Source organism: Bombina bombina, chromosome 9 (genome assembly GCF_027579735.1).
Source record: "Bombina bombina isolate aBomBom1 chromosome 9, aBomBom1.pri, whole genome shotgun sequence".
Taxonomy (NCBI): domain Eukaryota; kingdom Metazoa; phylum Chordata; class Amphibia; order Anura; family Bombinatoridae; genus Bombina; species Bombina bombina.
This window is the reverse complement of record NC_069507.1, coordinates 178511973-178536514: the sequence shown is the minus strand read 5'-3', so window position 1 is coordinate 178536514 and position 24542 is coordinate 178511973. Positions and strand designations below refer to the sequence as shown.

At 37.0% G+C, this 24542-nt stretch overlaps 1 protein-coding gene across 1 annotated transcript in view; it reads left to right on the top strand.

The window, feature by feature from the left end:
- The first annotated feature begins 7166 nt into the window (after window positions 1-7166).
- The window catches only part of ARHGAP19 (Rho GTPase activating protein 19), a 264970-nt gene continuing 247594 nt past the window's right edge, over window positions 7167-24542 (top strand). The window contains exon 1 of the mRNA XM_053692961.1: window positions 7167-7213. Within this exon, the coding sequence (XP_053548936.1) occupies window positions 7167-7213 (47 nt within the window). The remainder of the gene's footprint in view (window positions 7214-24542) is intronic.

The window sequence follows — 24542 nt, the reverse complement described above, 5'->3', positions numbered from 1 at the left end:
TACATTTACAGTGAATACACAGTAAAAAAAATATATTAGAATTGAATAAAAATATTTTTTTATGTTTTAAGGTATTTGAGTGGAAAGGACTCCAAAGTAAATATATATATATATATATATATATATATATATATATATATATATATATATATAAAAAATGTGTTTATATGTGTATATACTGTATGTATGAATATACATATATAAAAACATAAATACGCATGTATACACATACACACACATATATATACATACATACACATATTTAGACATACACACACACATATATATATATATATATATATATATATATATATATATATATATATATATATATATATATGCACATTATAGTCCTTACCATTCAAACACCTTGTTATATACCATATACCTTTTAACCTTTAAAAAAATTGTTATTAATATTTATATTAATATTTTTTTATTAGATGGTGACGGTGTATATATGAGTATAACAGTTTATTTTAATGTGTTTGGTGCACATTTATTTTTAGACCTAATTCTTTATACAGGGTCTTCAGTTGCGCTAACCACACAAGCACAAATTTAGATTGCGCTTGGAGGTGTGTGTTTACTTTCAACTTGGAATATGAACACAAGTTAGCACGGTCATGATATTGCAATATCATGCCCGTGCTAACGTTAGCGCGCCGCTTCTAATATAGCCCTTAAGATGGGAGGTGAAAGATCTTGAATTGAAACTTAGGGGTAGATTTATCATAGTGCTAGCGGACATGATACGATGTAGCGGATCATGTCCGCTGCACATTGATAAATGCCAACAGCATGCACTGTCAGCATTTATCATTGCACCAGCAGTTCTTGTAAACTGCTGGTGTAATACTGCCCCCTGCAGATTTGCGGCCAATGGGCCGCTAGCAGGGGGTGTCAATCAACCCGATTGTATTCGATTTGCTTCATAACTTTTGTTTCTGGCAAGCCTGAAGGCTCGCGAAGAAACAGTGACATAAGGAGCTTGATAAATCGCCCCCATAGACTTAAAGGGACATGAAACCCAATTTTCTTCTTTTGTGATTCCGACAGCATGCATTTTTAAACAACTTTCCAATTCACTCTTCATTCACTTATTATCTTTTGTTGAAAATCATACCTAGGTAAGCCTGGGGGCAGCAATGCACTACTGGGAGCTAGCTGTTGATTGGTGGCTGCACATATATGCCTCTTGTCATTGGCTCACCCAATGTGTTCAGCTACCTCCCTCTAGTGCATTGCTGCTCCTTCAACAAAGGATACCAAGAGGATAAAGCAAAGTTGATAATGGAAGTAAATTGGAAACTCATAAAAAACTGTGCGCACAAATCATGAAAGAAACAAATTGTGAAATGCAATGGAGTTGAAGGAGTTTTAAACAGAAAACAGCACAATATAGAACTTTTCAACATTGGTTGAAAAGCATACCTATGTTCATACATACATGACTTTTGTCATTGGCTCTCCAGATGTGTGCAGCTAGCTCCCAGTAGTGCATTGCTGTTCCTGATACAAAGAGAATGGAAAAAAATAAATAAATTGTATCCGCTATCTGAAAGACAAAGGGGCATATTTTTTATGTTGCGAGTGGACATGATCCGATATAGCGCATCGATAAATGCCAACAGCATACGCTCTCGGGATTTATCATTGCACCAGCAGTTTTTGTGAGCTGGAGCAATGCCGCCTCCTGCAGATTCGCGGCCAATCGACCTCTAGCAGGGGGTATCAATCAACCTGGGTTGATTTCTGTCGATTTCTATCCACGGTCTCAGAGCAGGCGGACAGGTTATGGAGCAGCGGTCTTTAGACCGCTGCTTCATAACGTTTGTTTCTGGCGAGCCTGAAGACTCGCCGGAAACACGGGGCATCAAGCTCCATACGGAGCTTAATAAATATGCCCCAAAAGCAGTAAAGAGAAATAGCAGAGAAGGGCCGAATAGAAAGAAATGATTTCAAATAATTAAGTAAAGTGACCAAGTGTACTAAGAATTTGCTGGGGTAGGCAATGGTTTAACTGTTTCAATGCAGATGAAAGGTCTAGAGTGAGACATTTGTGTAAGTGACCTTTTGTTTTAGTAGTTTGGTCATTAGTGACCTTCGGTATAGTGCAGTTTATAAAAGACAAATGCCATAGGCTCTAATAAACTAATACATGACAAAAAGTGAGTTAGGGTGTTAAGTAGTTTTACAGCTAAGGGAACTAGGGAGTATTAGAGGATCAGTTTGGGACAAGGGTCGAATAGTAAAACCAGTAATGCATGACATAAAACTGTTTTCATTATTAGTTTCTGAGCGAAAAGTATGAATATTAAATGACACTTTTAAGGGACCATAATAGTAAAAAAATGACATGCTCTAATTTCTTCCACCATGTATTTTAATACTATTGACCCTGCACTACTGTGTGTTTAACCCCTGAAAGGTTGTTCAACACACAGCAGAGCAGTACTGGTCTCAAGTGGAATTTGACGATGATCAAATCAGCAGTGCTACTTGCACATCTGAGTTGTGCGTCTAGAGTGCTGATTGGATTAGCTGGGGCTTCACCTCGGGAACAGTAGTGTTCCGCGGTTCCAGAGTAACACTTCTACTTTGTGTTTAACCCCTTTGCGGGTAACATAAGTGAACTGACTGACTGGAAGTTTTTATAATCAAGATACAGTATATATATATATATATATTTGTTTAAAGTTAATTAAATAAATAAATGCGAAACTATTTCCTATGTTTAGATTTTAAAAATTGTCGTACATTTTTTTAAAAAGCGACTATTGTTAACAAATCGAATCAATCTGAAAAAGTTCATGAGCACAGCATGTTTTGTGTTTAGCATTTGGAGATAAAAAACAGGAAATGCAACAGTTTCACTTTTTTTTTTCTAAATCAGCAACAAAGGAACCATTATACCGTATTTCCCTGCCATATATCAGGAAAAAGTGCTCAACACTGTACACTATAGTTTAAAAATCTGATAACCTAAAAAGACTACAAATAGCTGTTAAGATTAAATATCTCATGTATTAAACAAATTAGCTTCATTTTTTGGGGGGGCGGGGACTGTGGTGTTTGCTATTTCTTTCCTAGGGTGGCAGATTTTGAGGGGGCAGCTATTGAGTCTCACTATAGACACACATACACGCACACTGTACTACACGTGCACACTGCACTACACACACTCACCATAAAAACACACACTCACACGTGCACTTGAGCATTAACATTTACTTTAGAAATTACTTTTAAAAAAAAAGTCACATTACACACTCACTAAAAAATATTATAGTTAAAAAAGGCCTAAAACCTGAGGGGGGGGGGGGGCAGCAGAATTTTGAATGCCTAGGGCAGCACAAAACCTAAATATGCCACAGGTACTGTGCTATCTTTCTGCTTATACTATATATACAAAAGTATTAAAAGTGATATAAAATGACCTCTATGTTGCATGTATAAACTGTATTATGACATGTAAATATTGTCTAAATGACATGATATCCTTGTTTACACTTAGTCCCATCCCCTCTCCAAACTGTCTCATTCTACAGATGCAAATATTCCAAAATCCAAACTATTCCGAAATCCAAACATTTTCCGGTCCCAAGCAGTGTGGATAAAGAGTTTTCTACCTGTATTACTAGATGCTCAGATAGAATCTTGGATGCCTTATTAAACATTTACAGGGACAGTAAGCATCTTGTAATTACACCAATTTTCTGCAGTCTTACAATAGACATATTAGCAGAGTCTGAACTCTATTAGAACAAATTAAAAGGACATAAAACCCTACATTTTTTTCATGATTTATATAGAACATACCATTTTAAACAACTTTCTAATGTAATTATATTATCACATTTTCTTTGTTTTCTTGTTATCCTTAGTTGAAAAGCAGGAAAGCAAGTTCAGGAGTGTGCATGTGTCTGCAGCACTATAAGACAGTTGTTCTACAACAATGTTATACATTGGCAAGAGCACTAGATTGCAGCACTATTTCCACATGTGCACGCTAACTACCTACCTATCTCTTCAACAAAGAATAACAAATGAACAAAGCTATTTTGATAATAGAAGTCAATTGGAAACTTTTTTTTAAAAATTGTATGCTCTGTCTGAATCATGAAAGAAAAAAATTGGGCTTTAAAAAGTTTCTAATTTACTTCAATTATCACATTTATTTTGTTCCCATGTTATTATTTGTTAAAGAGATATCTAGATAGGTAGTGTGCACGTCTGGATAATTACAAGACAGGAAATAGTGCTGCCATCTAGTGCTTTTGCCAATGTATAACATTCTTGCAAAACTGCTGCTATATAGAGCTCCAGAGCTTATGTCCCTGCCTTTCAACAAAAGATAGCAAGTACAAAAAAATGACAATTAGAAGTAAATTACAAAGTTATTTAAAATTGCCTGCTCTTTCTGAATCATATATTTTGGATTGTATGTCCCTTTAAGATAGAGCAAAACATGTAAAAAAGTTTCCAATTTACTTCTATTCTTAAATGTATTTAGCAAACTCAGGAGCATGCACGTGCCTGAAGCACTATATGCAGCAGTTTTAAAAAAATGCCTTTAACAATGTTATAGGGGTCCATTTATCATTGTGCGGATGGACATGATCTGCTATAGCGAACCATGTCCGCCGCACATCGATAAATGCCGACAGCATACCCTGTCGGCATTTATCACTGCACCAACAGTTCTTGTGAACTGCTGGTGCAACGCCGCCCCCTGCAGATTTGCGCTAGCATGGGGGTGTCAATCAAACCGATCGTATTGGATCGGGTTGATTTTCAGTGATGTCTTTCGGCCGCCTCAGAACAGGCGGACAGGTTATGGAGCAGTGGTTATGGAGCCTGAAGATTCGCCAGAAACACGGGGCTTGATAAATAGACCCCATAGACTTTTAAACCCTATATGGCAGCAGTGTTTAAACAATTTATAATGGTTAAAAGCATTTTTGCAAAACTGCTGCAATATAGGGCTCCAGATATGTGCGTGCTCCTGAGTTTACTAGGTATGCTCTTCAACAAAGGATTTCATGTACCTTTAAAGAGATAGGAAAGTCAAAATGAATCTTTCATGATTTTAGATACGTAATTTTGAATGAATTTCTATTGTCAAATTATTTCTGATCTTGTAGTAATAATGTTTTTTGTTTTAAAGTATATGTACATATGCTCAGCAATAGCAATGCCCAACTGGGAGCTATCTGGTGATTGGAGGATACACACAGTTATCGCTTGACGCTTGTCATTGGCTCACCAGATGTGTTTCTCCAGCTCCCAGCAGTACATTGGTGCTCTGCAGTTGGCTTTAACTATGTGTTTAATCCCATTTCAGGGAACAAAGGGACATTGTAGTGAAAATATTACATGTTCTAATGTGTTAGAGCATGTTGCTTTAACACTTATGTCCCTGCAGTTCTATGTGTTTAGCCCCTGGGTCAAGCAACTACCACTGCTGATTGGGTCCGTGGCCTTGTACACTCGGGACTAGGAGTGCTCTGTGGCTCCCAAACAGTACTTTATGTGAGCTGTTGTGCAGAGATTTTAATCACATAGGTTTGCAGAGTCGCTAGAGTTAAAATGACATGCTCTAATGAATTAGAGCTAGTAATTTGTTCACTATAATCACCCTTTAAATGCACCTCTATATGCAAGCAACATTGCAATAAAATTATTATGTTTTCTTCTTGCTTTATATCCTGCTAAGAATTTCATGTTACACTCTCAAAGTGTTTACTGCCCCTTTAAGGGGAGTGGGACATACAGTATATGTCAGGGAAAGTATACACCAATTTTCATAAAACTGCATGTAACAGACACTACTATAAAGAACAATATGCACAGATACTGATCTAAAAATCCAGTACAAAACGTTTTAAAAACGTACTTAGAAGCTCCCAGTTTAGCACTTTAGATTAGGTTAACTGGAACACTCAGTAAAAGCAGACCCCCCCCTTCCTCTGCATATGAAAATACTCTTTACACAAACAGGAGCAAGCTGGAGTAGGTATACCTCAGTATTCTCCTTAAACTTTGGGGCTTGGTTAGGAGTCTTAAAATGTTATTTAAAGTGAAGGTCAATTTAGATGAATCAGTGCCTGGTTTTTAATAATCATATTAAAATCAAGGGCACTTTAATTCATAAAAATTGACATTTCACTTGTTTTCTTCAAATACTTACCTTTTAATCTTCACAGTCGCTCCAGCGATTCCCCCAGCCGTCAGAAGCCTCTTCATACATCAGAAATTATGAATCCGGCTTCCTCCGATTAAGGCTTCCCCCAAGGGGGAATCATGGTCTGAGGCAACGCCGTGATTGGAGGAAGACGGATTCGTCATTTTGGACCTGTGAAGAGGGCTTGCGACGGGCAGGGGAAGCGCTAAGGTAAGTATTTGAAGAAAACGAGTGAAATGTCAATTTTTAAGAATTAAAGTGCCCTTGTTTTTATAGGATTATTATTTATCTAAATTGACCTTCTCCTTAAAAATAATCAAAACTGTACATTAAAAAAAAAAAAAAGCTGTATAGGCTATATAAAAGGATCATCTACAAAACATTTGTGCAAAGAAAAATCTAGACTTTTCAATTCACTTCTTGTATTAAATTTACTTTATTTGATAATTTGTATCTTTGTTGAAACGCATACCTACATAGGCACAGAAGCAGCAATATACTCATTGGAGCTAGCTGGTGATTGGTGGCTAGAGACATGATGCCTCTTGCCATTGGCTCACCAAATGTCTGCTAGTTGCCAGTAGTACATCATTGCTGCACAGGCAAGTAATAGTGCATATAGCACTCTAACACAGAACATTTTTACACTTTTATTCACCTTTTACAGGGGACAGAAACATATACTTATAGTCTTATACACCACTTTAAAGCCTTACTATCCTGTCAATTTTACGCTTATGGTATGGATATGGGACGTTGTCAGCCATAGTAAATCTCGCGCTATTTCCTAAATAACTGCGTGTTTCCTAATTCAATGAATAAACCCTATAGGATAAGTAAAAAAGTAAAAAGAACTGAGAGCTTTCGCACAAACTGCAGCTGTTCAAATGCACCAATGGGCTTAAAGAGGACGGAGAGCCACAGCCAATGGCAGACAGGGAGGCGTGACTGACGCTGTGGCGCATGATTTGAAAACAAGATGGAAGGAACGGAGAATGGAGAAGGGAATCCGAGAGGGTTAAAACGGTGAGTTGCGTTATTTAAAATGCGGTTTTGCTTCCGTACCGTCACCGTGTAACCCTCTCAGTATTTTGTAGGCGGCGATAACGTTAATTTCCGAGCCAAACATATGCTGGGCTAACCTATACCAATCGCAGCATCTGCAGATATCTTATTGACAATCCCATTGTTGCAGCTGTCACCATTTTTTTTTGTTGCCAAAATTACGTTAGATTTTTTAAATTATGGTGACTCAGTTACCAGTTTAATATTTATATGAGTAAACTCTGTCACTTTTATCGCTGTGGTTCTCTAGTCAACTGTCTAGTTGAATGGTATTCGCATTGGATACCCAAATACTTCTAATAGTATGCTACATTTTTTTTTATTATAAATTATTTTGTGCTGGAAATGAGAAATGCTTGTAGTATAATTATTTCTTACGCCAGACGACAATGGTTTCTAAAATATGAGTCCAGTTATTGTTTCAGTTTCCTGAATTGCCTGTCAATGTAGTCATTTCTATTAACTTGGACCATGGTGCTTTGAATCCTTATTTTATTTTTGTCCTCTAGCTTCTCTGGTTTGACACACTCATATACACTATTTAGCTTTGTCCCCTAACATTTTTTATTCTTCTACATTCATCCTAAATAAATAATTCCTGGTCCTTACACATATCCATCACTAAATTAATTATTCTCTGGCTCTTACAAATACTTGGGTATTTGTTAATAAAGCTACTGAAATGTGTTGATAGAAATGGATGTGGGGTGCAGAGTATCTGATGTCTGATCATTTATTGGTATGTGAGGCTTATTACAGAGGGGCAACACAGCCAATATCTGGAATTGTGTTGGCATTTGGCTGACAGGCTTCAAGTTCTAGGGGCCTGATCAGACCTCTGATATGGGTATGTAGTTTCAGGGCCAGAGGTTTTATCTCAGATTTCAAGTGGTAATGTGGGTGACAAAAGTTCTGCAGGATCATGGGGAATGAGCTTATATGGACATAATACTTATAGAGGTAGCTAGGGCTGCAACTAACGATTATTTTCATGATCGATTAATCGGCCGATTATTTTTTCGATTAATCGGATAAAAAGAGAATCAATAATAGTTTTCTATGTTTTAAATAAAATCCACATAATGAGTGTTACAAATATAAACTTCAGACTAAAACTTTACATTAACACAACTGTTTCTAAAAATTTTAAGCAGCAGAGCACAGTTATAATTAAACAAAACAAAACCACAAACTGTTTGAAAAAGAGGTAGAACTAGAAAGAGTTAGACTATCACTGTTAATAACATTCTGTTATTCACTCTTTCAGAAACTTTGCATTGAAATGCAAAAATCTCAACATGTCCACATGCTTCTGGCTAAGGCTGGTTCTCCGTTTGCAGCTATATTTCCTGCAGCAGAGAAAAGGCTGTTGAGGTGTATAAGTAGGGTTTTGCCAATTTCACCAAAGTGGGATATTTATCTTTGTTAGCTCTTCACCAATGCTAAGTGTTTTCTACCTTGGCAAGGGGCCTCTCAATAAAGTAACCCTTAACTTCATTCTAACATAAAAATATCTTGAATATCTATATGCAATGGTAAATAACCAGCTATAAGGTTAGGGGAAATATCTAGTCCACTCTAAAAATAACAAATATATACTTATAAAGGTTGAATCTGGTACATATTATCACAATTTATTAAAAATATAAAAAAACAATAAAAAACAAAATCAAAAAGCGCTAAGGACTGTATATCAATAACAGGACAAAGCCTTGCACATTTATTTATACAGTACATATCATCAGCAATAGCAAGCAATACGCTAATAATTGTGCAAACAGATAATAGCGCACATCAATTTAAATAACTCCCATCAATCTAGGGGCAAGGTGTAAACAACAAGCTTGGCACTATATCATGAAAAGCATAGTTCCAAATCACCAGATTTAATATAAACAATCCAAATGATGACTATTATATCTGGGTTGCACATAATCCAGGGGTAGTTGTAAACGTATACTGTCCTGAAAAAGTGAAAAGCAGACGTCTGTAGATGTCCTTTAGGCTAAGGACCTAACCATAAAACACAATACCATGTGCAGGAGCTCATTGGAGTGAAGCAGCTGGTGTTGTGCACAGACCAACTAATTGCAAACCGATTAATCGATTATGAGATTCGTTGACAACTATTTTCATAATCGATTATTATCGATTATAACGATTAGTTGTTGCAGCTCTAGAGGTAGCTTATATGCCTAGTGACCAGAGGTTTATCTAAACTGTTGTGTAGACCCATGGCTCATGAGCTGTAAAGCCGGAGTCGGATTTAAAGTTGAATCAAGACCCCTGACTCAGAACAACTATGCTTATATTCAAAATATTCTTAGACTACAATATATTGTGGGTTTCATGACCATTGGAAACCCAATCCACTTGCCTATTATTTCTGTCGATTTATCAAGCTCTGGCGGACAGGGGCACACATACGCGCCCCTGTCTGCCGCAGCTCGCCGCTGGCTGAATTCTGCTGCCGGAATTCAGCATTGCACACAAGCACTATTGTGCACTTGCGTGCAATCCTGCATGCGCACAGCCAGTCATGCACGGGCAGGAGCTGTCAATCTCCCCGGTCTTGTCTGTGTTCAGTGTCCCTTTAACTTCCGCTTCAGCCAGAACTGAAACGGGTTGGAGGCAGGATCCGCTGCTTCATAAATAGACCCCATAGTCTGCATCTTGTTCTTTGTTTGCTGATGATTGTAGTCCAAGCACAAAGGTGCAGGGCCTACCATGCTTATGCACTTCAGGTCTTGCATATAATTTTGCAGTATAAGCCTTCATATATCTGGAGACAGTACATTGTAAGTGCAGCACACAGTATGGTTTAGCATCCTAAAAGCGTAAAAACCAAAATGTTTCTGACAGCATCTGCAGGACAAAATGATTTGTATGTTATTTTAGAAGATTTAAAAATAGTTAAATAACAGTATGTTACCACAAAGGGGTCTATTAATAAAAGAATTTGTCAGGCTTCACATCCTTTACAAAGAGAAGGTTACCAATGGCACTACTGGTGTAAAAGAGACCTGCCTGGTTTGGTATCTAGCTGGCTGGAATAGCCTTATATCTAGATGGCCTATTAATGCGGCTAAATATGGGTGCTGTGTGTAAATCCTTGAATTTATACTACCAAAAGAAGAAAGTATACACAGAAATAGCACTCCCAGGTCACATAGAAATGATAAGAGTAAATTAAATTTAGTCCAACGATGGAATGTGGGGAGACAGAAACTTAACTAAAATATAACTTTTATTGGGGTTTATAGATAAAACATAGGAAAAAATAGAATTTTAAAATTACTCTCAAGCTTCGACTGTAGTCAAATAAAATAGTGTGGCAATAATACGTGTACAAAAAAGGAAACAAGAAATACTCTTAGGTTAGGTTTATCTGTTAGAATTTAAGCTTGCTTCTCCAATGTGATCAGAGAAAAAGAACTATTCGTTATATTACTGAATAGAGCGTGAATACAGGTCCAAGACAAACTATATTTATCAAAAATGGTTAATCTAGACCACTCAGGTGTTGAAGAATTCTACACCTTAGTATATTAAGTGGATGATATCCACTTCTGTTAGCTATGATAAACACTTGGTCCTTTGTAAATTACTGATTATCACAGTTTGTGTAGCAACCTACTGAGAAAAGTTGTATGGCTCATATACTGTCCACACAATTATTTTATACCACAGCTATTGTAAAAATCATTGGTATGATCATATTTATTTATTAGCTATAGGTACAGTAAGTCTTGGCTGCCTAGATTATACGTCATTTAGTCACCATACAAGTTGTGAGTATGCATACAAAGAGAGAAGCGCTCTACCAGGAACGAACAACAGCTCAGTGGCTTGTTCTATGGCGATTTACCACCCGGAAGCAGCCTCTTTTAGACCAGTGTGCTTTTCACAGAAGAAAACTTTCCTGAAGTATATCAGTCTGATCCTGCCAAGTAAGGTCAGTCCAGCCCCGAAATACCAGGCAATTCTCCTCTGAACAAGGAACATGACAACCCCAGACGATCGTTTCGGCCTCCTATGGGCCTCGTCAGTGAGGTGCAGCCACATTCCTCTAAGCACACTGGGCAAGGAGTCCACGTCTGGTTTCCCCCATCACCCATAGGGAGACTTCCCCAGGGTCATAATAATTTGCATACAAAGAGAGAAGCGCTCTACCAGGAACGAACAACAGCTCAGTGGCTTGTTCTATGGCGATTTACCACCCGGAAGCAGCCTCTTTTAGACCAGTGTGCTTTTCACAGAAGAAAACTTTCCTGAAGTATATCAGTCTGATCCTGCCAAGTAAGGTCAGTCCAGCCCCGAATTACCAGGCAATTCTCCTCTGAACAAGGAACATGACAACCCCAGACGATCGTTTCGGCCTCCTATGGGCCTCGTCAGTGAGGTGCAGCCACATTCCTCTAAGCACACTGGGCAAGGAGTCCACGTCTGGTTTCCCCCATCACCCATAGGGAGACTTCCCCAGGGTCATAATAATTTGCATACAAAGAGAGAAGCGCTCTACCAGGAACGAACAACAGCTCAGTGGCTTGTTCTATGGCGATTTACCACCCGGAAGCAGCCTCTTTTAGACCAGTGTGCTTTTCACAGAAGAAAACTTTCCTGAAGTATATCAGTCTGATCCTGCCAAGTAAGGTCAGTCCAGCCCCGAAATACCAGGCAATTCTCCTCTGAACAAGGAACATGACAACCCCAGACGATCGTTTCGGCCTCCTATGGGCCTCGTCAGTGAGGTGCAGCCACATTCCTCTAAGCACACTGGGCAAGGAGTCCACGTCTGGTTTCCCCCATCACCCATAGGGAGACTTCCATTAATTACATTAATAACCGACGGACTCCCTGCACTGAAACTATGTCGGCAATTCACTTCTTACTGCATTGAATGTTGTGTGTGCACTTGCTAGTGATTGAAATATTGAATGTGCTACCCGGTGTGGTCAGGAATTGCCTGTGAGAAAGAGCATTCTGACATACCTAGATACTTAGTATTTAAATATAGAGTAAATAATGCCAATTATTGTACACTATGCCAGATATGGCTATTGCATATATGTGAACAGTTATAAATGCATTCTGGACTAGTGCCTGAAAAGACTACAGTAATGAGTTCGAAAGCTTAAGGCTTACTAAAAACACAGGAGCTCCTAGGACTCCTCACCATTGAGGAGGGCAATGGTGAGGAGTCCTAGGAGCTCCTGTGTTTTTAGTAAGCCTTAAGCTTTCGAACTCATTACTGTAGTCTTTTCAGGCACTAGTCCAGAATGCATTTATAACTGTTCACATATATGCAATAGCCATATCTGGCATAGTGTACAATAATTGGCATTATTTACTCTATATTTAAATACTAAGTATCTAGGTATGTCAGAATGCTCTTTCTCACAGGCAATTCCTGACCACACCGGGTAGCACATTCAATATTTCAATCACTAGCAAGTGCACACACAACATTCAATGCAGTAAGAAGTGAATTGCCGACATAGTTTCAGTGCAAGGGAGTCCGTCGGTTATTAATGTCAAACAACAGTGTGTTGAAAGACAAGTCACACCCACTAAATTATATATTCTTTTGACTAACCAGCATGCAATGGTAAGCCGATGGTATTACCTTTAACCCTATACCGTAAGCAAGCACAAGTGCAAGAGGTACATCTATTACTTGTTTAGCAATGATGCAAGCGGTGCAACCGCACTAAATCTCACTTGATAGATTACAACTGGAACAAGTAACCAGCACAAAAATTTAACCAATTGCACAAAAGCACAATATAGCATGGTGCATTTCTTATAGATTTGACACTCCATTTAAGTGTCAAGTACAACTACGAATTAGTACCCAGCGTATCTTAAACAAATCGGCTAAACTGTTAACGAAGTTACATTTTACAACTTCAGTCTTTTCCATCTAGTTTAAATTCAGTGGCCTCTATTGTTGCACAAGTGTTATTAACGCCGCGACAAGGCAGGTTCCAGACAACAGCCGCGTTGCGGTTAATTCTCCAATTATTTGCATTTAGCCGCTCAAGTAATAATAAAACGGCATTTTAGTTTTACTTTATATAAGGTACCGCAAAGTGCTTCATGTCACACAGGCACTGATATCAATAAAGGCTACGAAGTCAGTGACTCACTACAACCATTTAGACAGATATCATCAATATAGTTATTTAACGCATATTAGAATTTAAATACATAGTAACACCTGCAACTATTAAGGCACCCAGTCTCAGTTGAAACAAAGTGAATACATGCTCAACGGGACTTTTGCTCTTATATAACCATACGGATATAGTATCACCCCTGCTCTGATCAGAAAGAATAAGTGTATCGAAACACCACTTGTAATTACGAATACACCTCTAGTCAATGACCTATTACTAAGGTGTAATTTTAGACACATAAATTATTAACTCACGCTGTACAAACTTGCTAGTGCAATTGAGCCAAGACAATACCTTTAATACTCACAACTTGTATGGTGACTAAATGACGTATAATCTAGGCAGCCAACACTTACTGTACCTATAGCTAATAAATAAATATGATCATACCAATGATTTTTACAATAGCTGTGGTATAAAATAATTGTGTGGACAGTATATGAGCCATACAACTTTTCTCAGTAGGTTGCTACACAAACTGTGATAATCAGTAATTTACAAAGGACCAAGTGTTTATCATAGCTAACAGAAGTGGATATCATCCACTTAATATACTAAGGTGTAGAATTCTTCAACACCTGAGTGGTCTAGATTAACCATTTTTGATAAATATAGTTTGTCTTGGACCTGTATTCACGCTCTATTCAGTAATATAACGAATAGTTCTTTTTCTCTGATCACATTGGAAAAGCAAGCTTAAATTCTAACAGATAAACCTAACCTAAGAGTATTTCTTGTTTCCTTTTTTTGTACACGTATTATTGCCACACTATTTTATTTGACTACAGTCGAAGCTTGAGAGTAATTTTAAAATTCTATTTTTTCCTATGTTTTATCTATAAACCCCAATAAAAGTTATATTTTAGTTAAGTTTCTGTCTCCCCACATTCCATCGTTGGACTAAATTTAATTTACTCTTATCATTTCTATGTGACCTGGGAGTGCTATTTCTGTGTATACTTTCTTCTTTTGGTAGTATAAATTCAAGGATTTACACACAGCACCCATATTTAGCCGCATTAATAGGCCATCTAGATATAAGGCTATTCCAGCCAGCTAGATACCAAACCAGGCAGGTCTCTTTTACACCAGTAGTGCCATTGGTAACCTTCTCTTTGTAAAGGATGTGAAGCCTGACAAATTCTTTTATTAATAGACCCCTTTGTGGTAACATACTGTTATTTAACTATTTTTAAATCTTCTAAAATAACATACAAATCATTTTGTCCTGCAGATGCTGTCAGAAACATTTTGGTTTTTACGCTTTTAGGATGCTAAACCATACTGTGTGCTGCACTTACAATGTACTGTCTCCAGATATATGAAGGCTTATACTGCAAAATTATATGCAAGACCTGAAGTGCATAAGCATGGTAGGCCCTGCACCTTTGTGCTTGGACTACAATCATCAGCAAACAAAGAACAAGATGCAGACTATGGGGTCTATTTATGAAGCAGCGGATCCTGCCTCCAACCCGTTTCAGTTCTGGCTGAAGCGGAAGTTAAAGGGACACTGAACACAATTTTTCTTTTGTAATTCAGAAAGAGCATGCAATTTTAAGCAACTTTCTAATTTACTCTACTTTATTTGAAAAAGAAGGCATCTAAGCTTTTTTGGGTTCAGTATTCTGAACAGCACTTTTTTATTGGTGAATGAATTTATCCATCAATCGGCAAGGACAACCCAGGTTGTTCACCAAAAATGGGCCGGCATCTAAACTTACATTCTTGCATTTCAAATAAAGATACCAAGAGAATGAAGAAAATTTTATAATAGGAGTGAATTAGAAAGTTGCTTAAAATGTCATGCTCAATCTGAATCACGAAAGAAAATTTTTGGTTAGTGTCCCTTTAAGATGCAGCGGTCCTAAGACCGCTGCTCCTTAACTCGTCTGCCACCTCTGAGGGGGCGGACAGCAATCCGCCCAATCTAATACGATCGGGCTGATTGACACCCCTTGCTAGTGGCCAATTGGCAGCAAATCTGGAGGGGGTGGCATTGCACCAGCAGTTCACAAGAACTGCTGGTGCAATGATAAAATGCCGACAGCGTATGCTGTCAGCATTTATCGATGTGCAGCAGACATGATCCGCTATATCAGATCATGTCCGTCCGCACATTAATAAATGGACCTCTAAGGGTTAGATTTACTATCCCTGCAGGCGGACAGGTTCCCAAGTTGGGAACCTGTCTGCCTGCAATCGCCACTTGGGATGTTGCATCGCGCAGCAAAATTTAACATTGCAAAGAGGATTCTTGTGCAATGCCACTCCCCTCTCCGGTGCAACCAATTGCGCTAGAGCGGTGAATGTCAATTACCCCGAACAAGCTAGTGTTGGGTAATTAATCTCGCTACCTCTAAGGTGATGAAGAGGCAAAAGAAGCTCTGCTTCTTACATATTTAAGAAGAAAGCTTAAATAGAAAGCTATCTTTAGACAAGTTTTCTCCCCAAAAAGTGTTTTATCCTAAAAAAATATCCAATTTTAAATGAATGTCACAAACTGTTTTTTTTTTTTTTTAATCTCTTGTGAAGATATAGAAATAATTATCCCTCATGTGCTTCACTAAATGATACATCTGCTTAATGTTGTTAGTGTGCTGTCTGTAAAATGTTACAATGTAGATATAAATTTATCTGCATAATGGATTCATTTTGTATGTGGGTTTTTTTGTCCTAATAAATTTATGAAAAATGTATTTTTAGCTTTTTCATTACCATGGCTTATATTTGCCAGAGAAATAGCAATTATCCAAGAAAATATAAATGCCACATTAGCTTTTGATGACATTACATACAATAAGCTTGTGCAAAACTGCAAATACCTTCAGCTGAAGTGTCCCTAGGATGAAATAGCAGTGATTGCCCAAATTTCCATTAGCTGGTAAAACTCAATGCATTCATTATATTATTTTTCTATTTAGTTGGCATTTCAGTGTTTATGTATAGTACATGCTTTTATTTTCTTACATGTGAATAAGAAGGGAAAACTGGATTAATGGGAAATTTAAATCCCCTGTAAAATGTTTAATTATGCATACCAAAAAAGCACTTTCATTTAATTATTATATATCTTCATTATATTGTTTTCCCCTTCCCAAAGGCTGGAGTGCATTCTGTAATGTTGAAAAAAATTAACCCTCCATGCTGTGCAGCGGGGATTGCTATATACTTATTTTTCAAAAAAAAAGTACAGAAATATCTGTCAGTAATTAGCCAAAGCAAAGGAGATAAGATAACCCTATAGGTTTTTTTTCTCTTCAAAGGGTGTGACCGTGGGGACTGCAAAGTAATGTAAATGTTGCTACCCAGAATGACATACCTTTTTATGCAGATTATTGGAAATGCAGTTTGGTGTGTGTATGTATATATATATTGGCCATTCCAACAAAAAAAGTTTCATGATAGCATCTTTATTTCAACATTGATCTATAAATGCTGCCCATGTCGGTAAAAAAACTGGCTGGATGGCAACTAGGGCTGCAACTAATGATTATTTTCATAATTGATTAATCGGCCGATTTATTATTTTTTCCGATTAATCAAAAAAAAACTTTTTTTCTATATTTAAAATAAAATCCACATCCTGAGTTTTACAAATATAAATTTCAGACTAAAACTTTACATTAACACAACTGTTTGTCCAATTTTTAAGCAGCAGAACAAATTTTTTATAATTAAGCAAAACAAAGCCACAAACTTTTTGATGAGATAGAACTAGAAAGAGGTAGACTAACATTGTTATTCGCTCTTTCAGTAACTTTCCATTCAAATGCAAAAATATTAGGGATGCACCGAAATTTCGGCCGCAGAAAATGGCATTTTTGGTTATTTTGTTTTTCGTTTTTTTTGCATGTTAGTTTCGGTAAAATTATTGTGTAGCTTATTTCAAATTCGATACTAGCCTAGAGTTTAAGTTTATTACTTCACTTACTGTTCTGCATACAATGAGTTTTCTAGGACTATACTTTATTTGGATAATTGGTAAAAAAAAAAACCTGTTAAATATGATTCTGTTACATAGAACTAAATGAAGAATAATACAGTATATTGATATTTATAATTGTTTTAAGTAGGGATGCACCAAAATTTTGGTTGCAGAAACATTTTGGTCGAAAATGGCATTATTTTTTTGCCTGTTTTTTTTTTCTTGGTAAAATTGTGTAGCATATTATTGTTTTAAGATATTTTTGTCCAATTTTAGTGTGTTACTTTCAATAAAAGTGTGGGCTTTTTTATTGGCTCTAATTATGCAAAAAAAAAAACAATTTGAAAAAAATACATTTTCGGTATCAGTTTCGGTTTTCGGCCAAGTGCATCACGGATATTCGGTTTCGGTCCAGAATTTCCATTTCGGTGCATCACTAAAAAATATCAATGTGTCCACATGCTTCTGGCTGAGGCAGGCTCTCTTTTTGCAGCTATTTTGCCTGCAGCAGCGAAGAGGTGCTCAGATGGTGTTGAGGTGCCTGAGATGCATAATTAGGGTTTTGCCAATTTCACCAAGGCGGGATATTTATCTGTGTTAGGTCTTCGCCAATGCATAAATACCTAACCTAAAAATAGCTTGAATATCTATATGCAATGGTAAATAACCTGCAATAAGGTTAAGAACAAATATCTAGTCCGCTCTTAAAATAACAGATTCAGAAGTTAAATCTGGTACATATTACATTTAATTAAAAATATAAAAACAAAATTAAAGTCAAAAGGACTATATATCAATAACAGGACAAAGCCTTGCACATTTTATCTATACAGTACATATAATCAGCAATAGCAAGCGATGCCCAAAATAATTGTGCAAACATAATAATTGTGCAAACACAATAATAGTGCACATCAATTTAAATAACAACTCCCATTAATCTAGGGCTAGGTGTAAATAACAAGCTCGGCACTATATCATACAAAGCATAGTCCCAAATCACCTGATTTAACGTAAACAATCCAAATGATGACTTCTATTATTTCTGGGTTGCACATAAGCCAGGAGTAGTTGTAAACGTTTACTGTCCTGAAAAAGTGAAAAGTAAATGTCTGTAGATATCCTTTAGACTAAGGGCATAACCATAAAACGCATAACCATGTGCAGGAGCTCATTGGAGTAAAGCAGCTGGTGCTTTGTGCAGACCAACTAATTGCAAACCAACTAATCGATAATGAGATTCATTGACAACTATTTTCATAATCGATTATATTAATTAGTTGTTGCAGCTCTAGTGGCAACCCTAGAGTACATTAGGTTTTAAACAATGCAGCCAACTGATACCTGGCAGTTTAAAGTTTGAAATGATTTGGAAGAAAGCAAATCCTGATGTGTAGGATAGGTGATGACACACTTGTGGAGTTTTGTAGCCTGGCAGAGACAGATTTTTTTTTAAATTTATTATTAATAATCAAATCTTTATTGAAGACAATTTGAATGTTGAAGAATTAAGAAAGCCAAAAAAAATACTGTTACAACTTTTTTAAATATAAGGTAGAAATCAAAATAATTAGCAGCCAGTTATCTAAACTTCGCTGGTACTGACGTAGTTTTTCACACTAACCCTCACAAGGGCTGCCCACTAAAAAGAAAAAAAAAAAGGGCAGTTCCGTGGCAAATATTAACATGATAGGAGCCCTGCGCCCTTCTCTATGATTTATTAAGACAAAAGGCACTACTGTGGCCTCTCCACTTCTCCAAATTTAGCAATGGATATGTTGAACCAGGGAGAAAGTCTTCAGAGCTTAGAACAGAATTATTAGTCAGCAGATGGAGGTGTATGAAACACCGATTAAATAATGTATTGTATTGCACTCTATAACAATGTCATGTATTATCAGAAGTGGGCAAAATAAATATATAAAGGCCTTGGAGCAAAATGGGAAAGGGCTTTGATAAAGAGTTTTTTTTTTTTTTTTTTTACTTTTAAAAGTCATTGTCTTTCTGAATTGTATACAGGTGGCCCTCGGTTTACAACGGTTCAATTTGCACCGTTTCAGAATAACAACCTTTTTTTCCCAGTCATGTGACTGCTATTGAAAAGCATTTAGAAGCAGTGCATTGATTAAAATAGCCAGTATGTGGAGCTGTCCGCTTGTGTTGCAGCAAAGATATGCAAGCCAAGCAAGCTAAAATTAATCAGTATAACTAGATCGAGCAGTTTTCATAGGAACAAGATCTTCCTGTCTATAAATCAGTCCAGATTGGAATGCATAAAAAAGAATTGTTTGCAGAAAAATGTACGTAAAGTCTGTGCTGTGTGATTATTTTATTCGGTTTATAATTCTGTTTAGCAAATGTTTTTATTCATTTAACTTAGTTTAATTATATATTCTGTGTTGTGTGATTATTTTATTAGGTTTATAATGCTGTTTAGCATTTAAAGTCTTCATTTCAAAGCTTTAAAAATAATGTATTAGGTGTTACTTATGACAATTTTTAGAGGGGCCTGGAACCTAACTCCCTCACTTCCCATTGACTTACATTATAAACTGGGTTTCAATTTACAACCATTCCTTCTGGAACCTAACCCCGGCGTAAACTGAGGGCTACCTGTATTGTGTTTAGGGAAGTTTAAGGATTTTGTGGCATTTAAGCCAAGTGTTGAATTAAGCACTATAAACTTTTAGAAAAAATGGTTATAAATACACTATTTAAAGTGATTGTCAATTTTTATGATTTAGTGCCCGGTTTTTAATAATCCTATTAGAAAACAAGGGCACTTTAATTCATCAAAATTGTCATTTCACTAGTTTTCTTCAAAAACTTACCTTTTAATCCTGGCAGCCGATCCGGCTTCCTCCAATCACGGCTTCCTCCGGGGGACTCTTGGCCTGATGCAACGTCGTGATTGGAGGAATCCGGATTCGTAATTTTGGACCCGCGAAGACGGCTCGCGACGTGCGGAGGAAGTGCTGAAGCGGCTGCCAGGATTAAAAGGTACGTTTTTGAAGAAAACAAGTGAAATGTCAATTTTGATGAATTAAAGTGCCCTTGTTTTTAATAGGATTATTAAAAACCGGCCACTAATTCATCAAAATTGACCTTCACTTTAACATATATACAGACGTAACAATTTCTGTAATTGGGAATATAAAGAGGTGGGAAATATCACAACCAATCCTTTTGATTCAATCTATATCCCAACACAAAGTTCAAAACATAGGGCCATATAGCCAGAGGGAATGGTGTCGAAAGGTAATGATCAATGTATTAGTGACAGTCAGAGACAAGCATTCATTCAAATGTCATACAGCCTATGAGCTCAAAGGCGTCCTGCGTGCGTACTGCTGTGATTTAACACAGACGATTTCTGACTCGATTCCCTAATAGTAAAATTTCTTGCATCAGCACACACCTATCATTGACACTCAATATAGTTATAATCGGAACGATCTAACCACTAATGTTATAGTATACGGAAAAGCTCAATCAGCCTATCACTTATGCATCATTTGTCAATCCTTAGTGGGTTATGGATTTGTGTACGTTTTCTCAATTTTTTGTCAAATACTCTGACATTCTCTGTAAGACATCCATTGCCCGACATTATTGGTCTCTCGGGTGGTTCCTTTTGAATTTTGTGTATTTTGCGGAGACTATAGAAAGTTGCCACTCTAGCTGATATACAGGGAGTGCAGAATTATTAGGCAAGTTGTATTTTTGAGGATTCATTTTATTATTGAACAACAACCATGTTCTCAATGAACCCAAAAAACTCATTAATATCAAAGCTGAATAGTTTTGGAAGTAGTTTTTAGTTTGTTTTTAGTTTTAGCTATTTTAGGGGGATATATGTGTGTGCAGGTGACTATTACTGTGCATAATTATTAGGCAACTTAACAAAAAACAAATATATACCCATTTCAATTATTTATTTTTACCAGTGAAACCAATATAACATCTCAACATTCACAAATATACATTTCTGACATTCAAAAACAAAACAAAAACAAATCAGTGACCAATATAGCCACCTTTCTTTGCAAGGACACTCAAAAGCCTGCCATCCATGGATTCTGTCAGTGTTTTGATCTGTTCACCATCAACATTGCGTGCAGCAGCAACCACAGCCTCCCAGACACTGTTCAGAGAGGTGTACTGTTTTCCCTCCTTGTAAATCTCACATTTGATGATGGACCACAGGTTCTCAATGGGGTTCAGATCAGGTGAACAAGGAGGCCATGTCATTAGATTTTCTTCTTTTATACCCTTTCTTGCCAGCCACACTGTGGAATACTTGGACGCGTGTGATGGAGCATTGTCCTGCATGAAAATCATGTTTTTCTTGAAGGATGCAGACTTCTTCCTGTACCACTGCTTGAAGAAGGTGTCTTCCAGAAACTGGCAGTAGGACTGGGAGTTGAGCTTGACTCCATCCTCAACCCGAAAAGGCCCCACAAGCTCATCTTTGATGATACCAGCACAAACCAGTACTCCACCTCCACCTTGCTGGCGTCTGAGTCGGACTGGAGCTCTCTGCCCTTTACCAATCCAGCCACGGGCCCATCCATCTGCCCATCAAGACTCACTCTCATTTCATCAGTCCATAAAACCTTAGAAAAATCAGTCTTGAGATATTTCTTGGCCCAGTCTTGACGTTTCAGCTTGTGTGTCTTGTTCAGTGGTGGTCGTCTTTCAGCCTTTCTTACCTTGGCCATGTCTCTGAGTATTGCACACCTTGTGCTTTTGGGCACTCCAGTGATGTTGCAGCTCTGAAATATGGCCAAACTGGTGGCATCTTGGCAGCTGCACGCTTGACTTTTCTCAGTTCATGGGCAGTTATTTTGCGCCTTGGTTTTTCCACACGCTTCTTGCGACCCTGTTGACTATTTTGAATGAAACGCTTGATTGTTCGATGATCACGCTTCAGAAGCTTTGCAATTTTAAGAGTGCTGCATCCCTCTGCAAGATATCTCACTATTTTTGACTTTTCTGAGCCTGTCAAGTCCTTCTTTTGACCCATTTTGCCAAAGGAAAGGAAGTTGCCTAATAATTATGCCCACCTGATATAGGGTGTTGATGTCATTAGACCACACCCCTTCTCATTACAGAGATGCACATCACCTAATATGCTTAATTGGTAGTAGGCTTTCGAGCCTATACAGCTTGGAGTAAGACAACATGCATAAAGAGGATGATGTGGTCAAAATACTCATTTGCCTAATAATTCTGCACTCCCTGTATTACACATATATTGGTATTCAGCCTTTGTTATTCTTTCACCATAGCCTCTATCAAACAATGATTTTAACTTATTGGTAAAGTGTTCTGTGGGGACCTTTTTTATAATATGGTAATTTTTCTTTATTATCAAGTATGTCTTTGCACATTTTCAAATATTGTGCATTACTCATAATAACCATATTCCTACGCTTGTCTGCACTTTTAATGGTTATCTCTGGATTATTTTGTAATTCATTCAAAGCCCTTCTCTATTTGAAACTCGGGTTCTTCCTGGTTTTACTTTTACTGTTAAGTTCGGCGGTTACCAGCAAAATTAAATATATCTATATTTGGATATTTCAAAATTGTCGGCATGAAATTACTTTTGGGTTTTACCACAATAAGCCGTTACCACAGCAACCGATTAGTATATCCAGAGGAGCGTATGGCTGGGCCGGCCCTAAGCCCTGACTAGGTCACGCATGGTGACGAAATGCGTCGGTGGGCGGGCCAGAGGGTGATTGTTTGAGAAAGTAGCAGCTGTGACTGCCGCTTCAGCGTTACACCATTTGATACTTTCTTTGATACCTTTTTGGTTGATACTTTGTATACCATTCATAACCCACTTAGGATTGACAAATGATACATAAGTGATATGCTGATCGAGCTATTCCGTATCCTATAACATTAGTGGTTAGATGGTTCCGATTGTAACTATATTGAGTGTCAAAATGATAGGTGTGTAATTGTGTATGTTCTGAAGCAAATTTTACTATTAGGGAATAGTGTCAGAAATCATCTGACTGTGTTAAATCACAGCAGTACGCAGGCAGGACGCCTTTGAGCGCATAGGCTGTATGACATTTGAATGAATGCTTGTATCTCGGACTGTCCCTAATACATTGATCATTATCTTTCGACACCATTCCCACTGGCTATATTGCCCCATGTTTTTAACGTTATGTTAGGATATAGATTTAATCAAAAGGAGTGGTTGTGATATTTCCCACCTCCTTTATATTCCCAATTATAGAAATTGTTATGTCTGTATATCTGTTAAAGTGTATGTTTAACCATTTTTTCTATAATCTTTCTGAATTGTGAAAGATTATCATGTCACATTAAAAAGAAGAAATATAAAGACCACCATGCTTTTTTCCATGTCTGAATTCAGCTGAAGAGCTGTCATTCTGCTACAATACCCAATATTATTATATTGTCTATTCACTAAGATATGTAGAGAACACCAACAAATTCTCTAATAGGATCAATGAACAATAACTAGTCAGCATCCTCTTAACTGGATAGAATGCTCTGAATTTTGGTAAATCTAGGCGTTTATATATTTTTTTTTTTTCTCTGTCTGAGATAATATTGCAGAAAAGATGACTTATTCTGGATTTACAATGTTCTATTGTGAATAACAGTATGCAAGGAATTTGCATGGGCTGTGCATGTTCACCAATGTCAGTCAGAACAGAATTAATTCATGTGTATTTCCTGCCATATTAATGTCGCTCCGAAAGCTGTCTGGACTCTTGTAAGATTTTCATTTAATTTCTTTAATTTATCTTGTATTAGTTGTCTAGTCAAATGTGTGACTTGTGATATGTATACATTTGTATTGTGATTATTTGTCAAACGTTCAGGTTGTTTGTGTTGATAAAGCTTATGAAGTGAAAAGTGTCCTTTTTTAGATTTTCAAGGATTTAAAATAAAATGCAGAAACCTTTTTAGAACAGAATTTTTTTTATTATAAATGTATTAACCATGCTTACACTATCCCTGTTTTTCAGTTACATAAAAAAGCATAATTTAACATAAAAAAATTGTGTTAACCATGTGATTTCAGTTTACTTTGCAATTTTAGTTTTGTCAAGATTGGACAGTCAAAATTCCAATTTAATTCTATAATCAATTTTTTTGTTTTCTTGGTATCCTTTGTTAAGAGTAATAC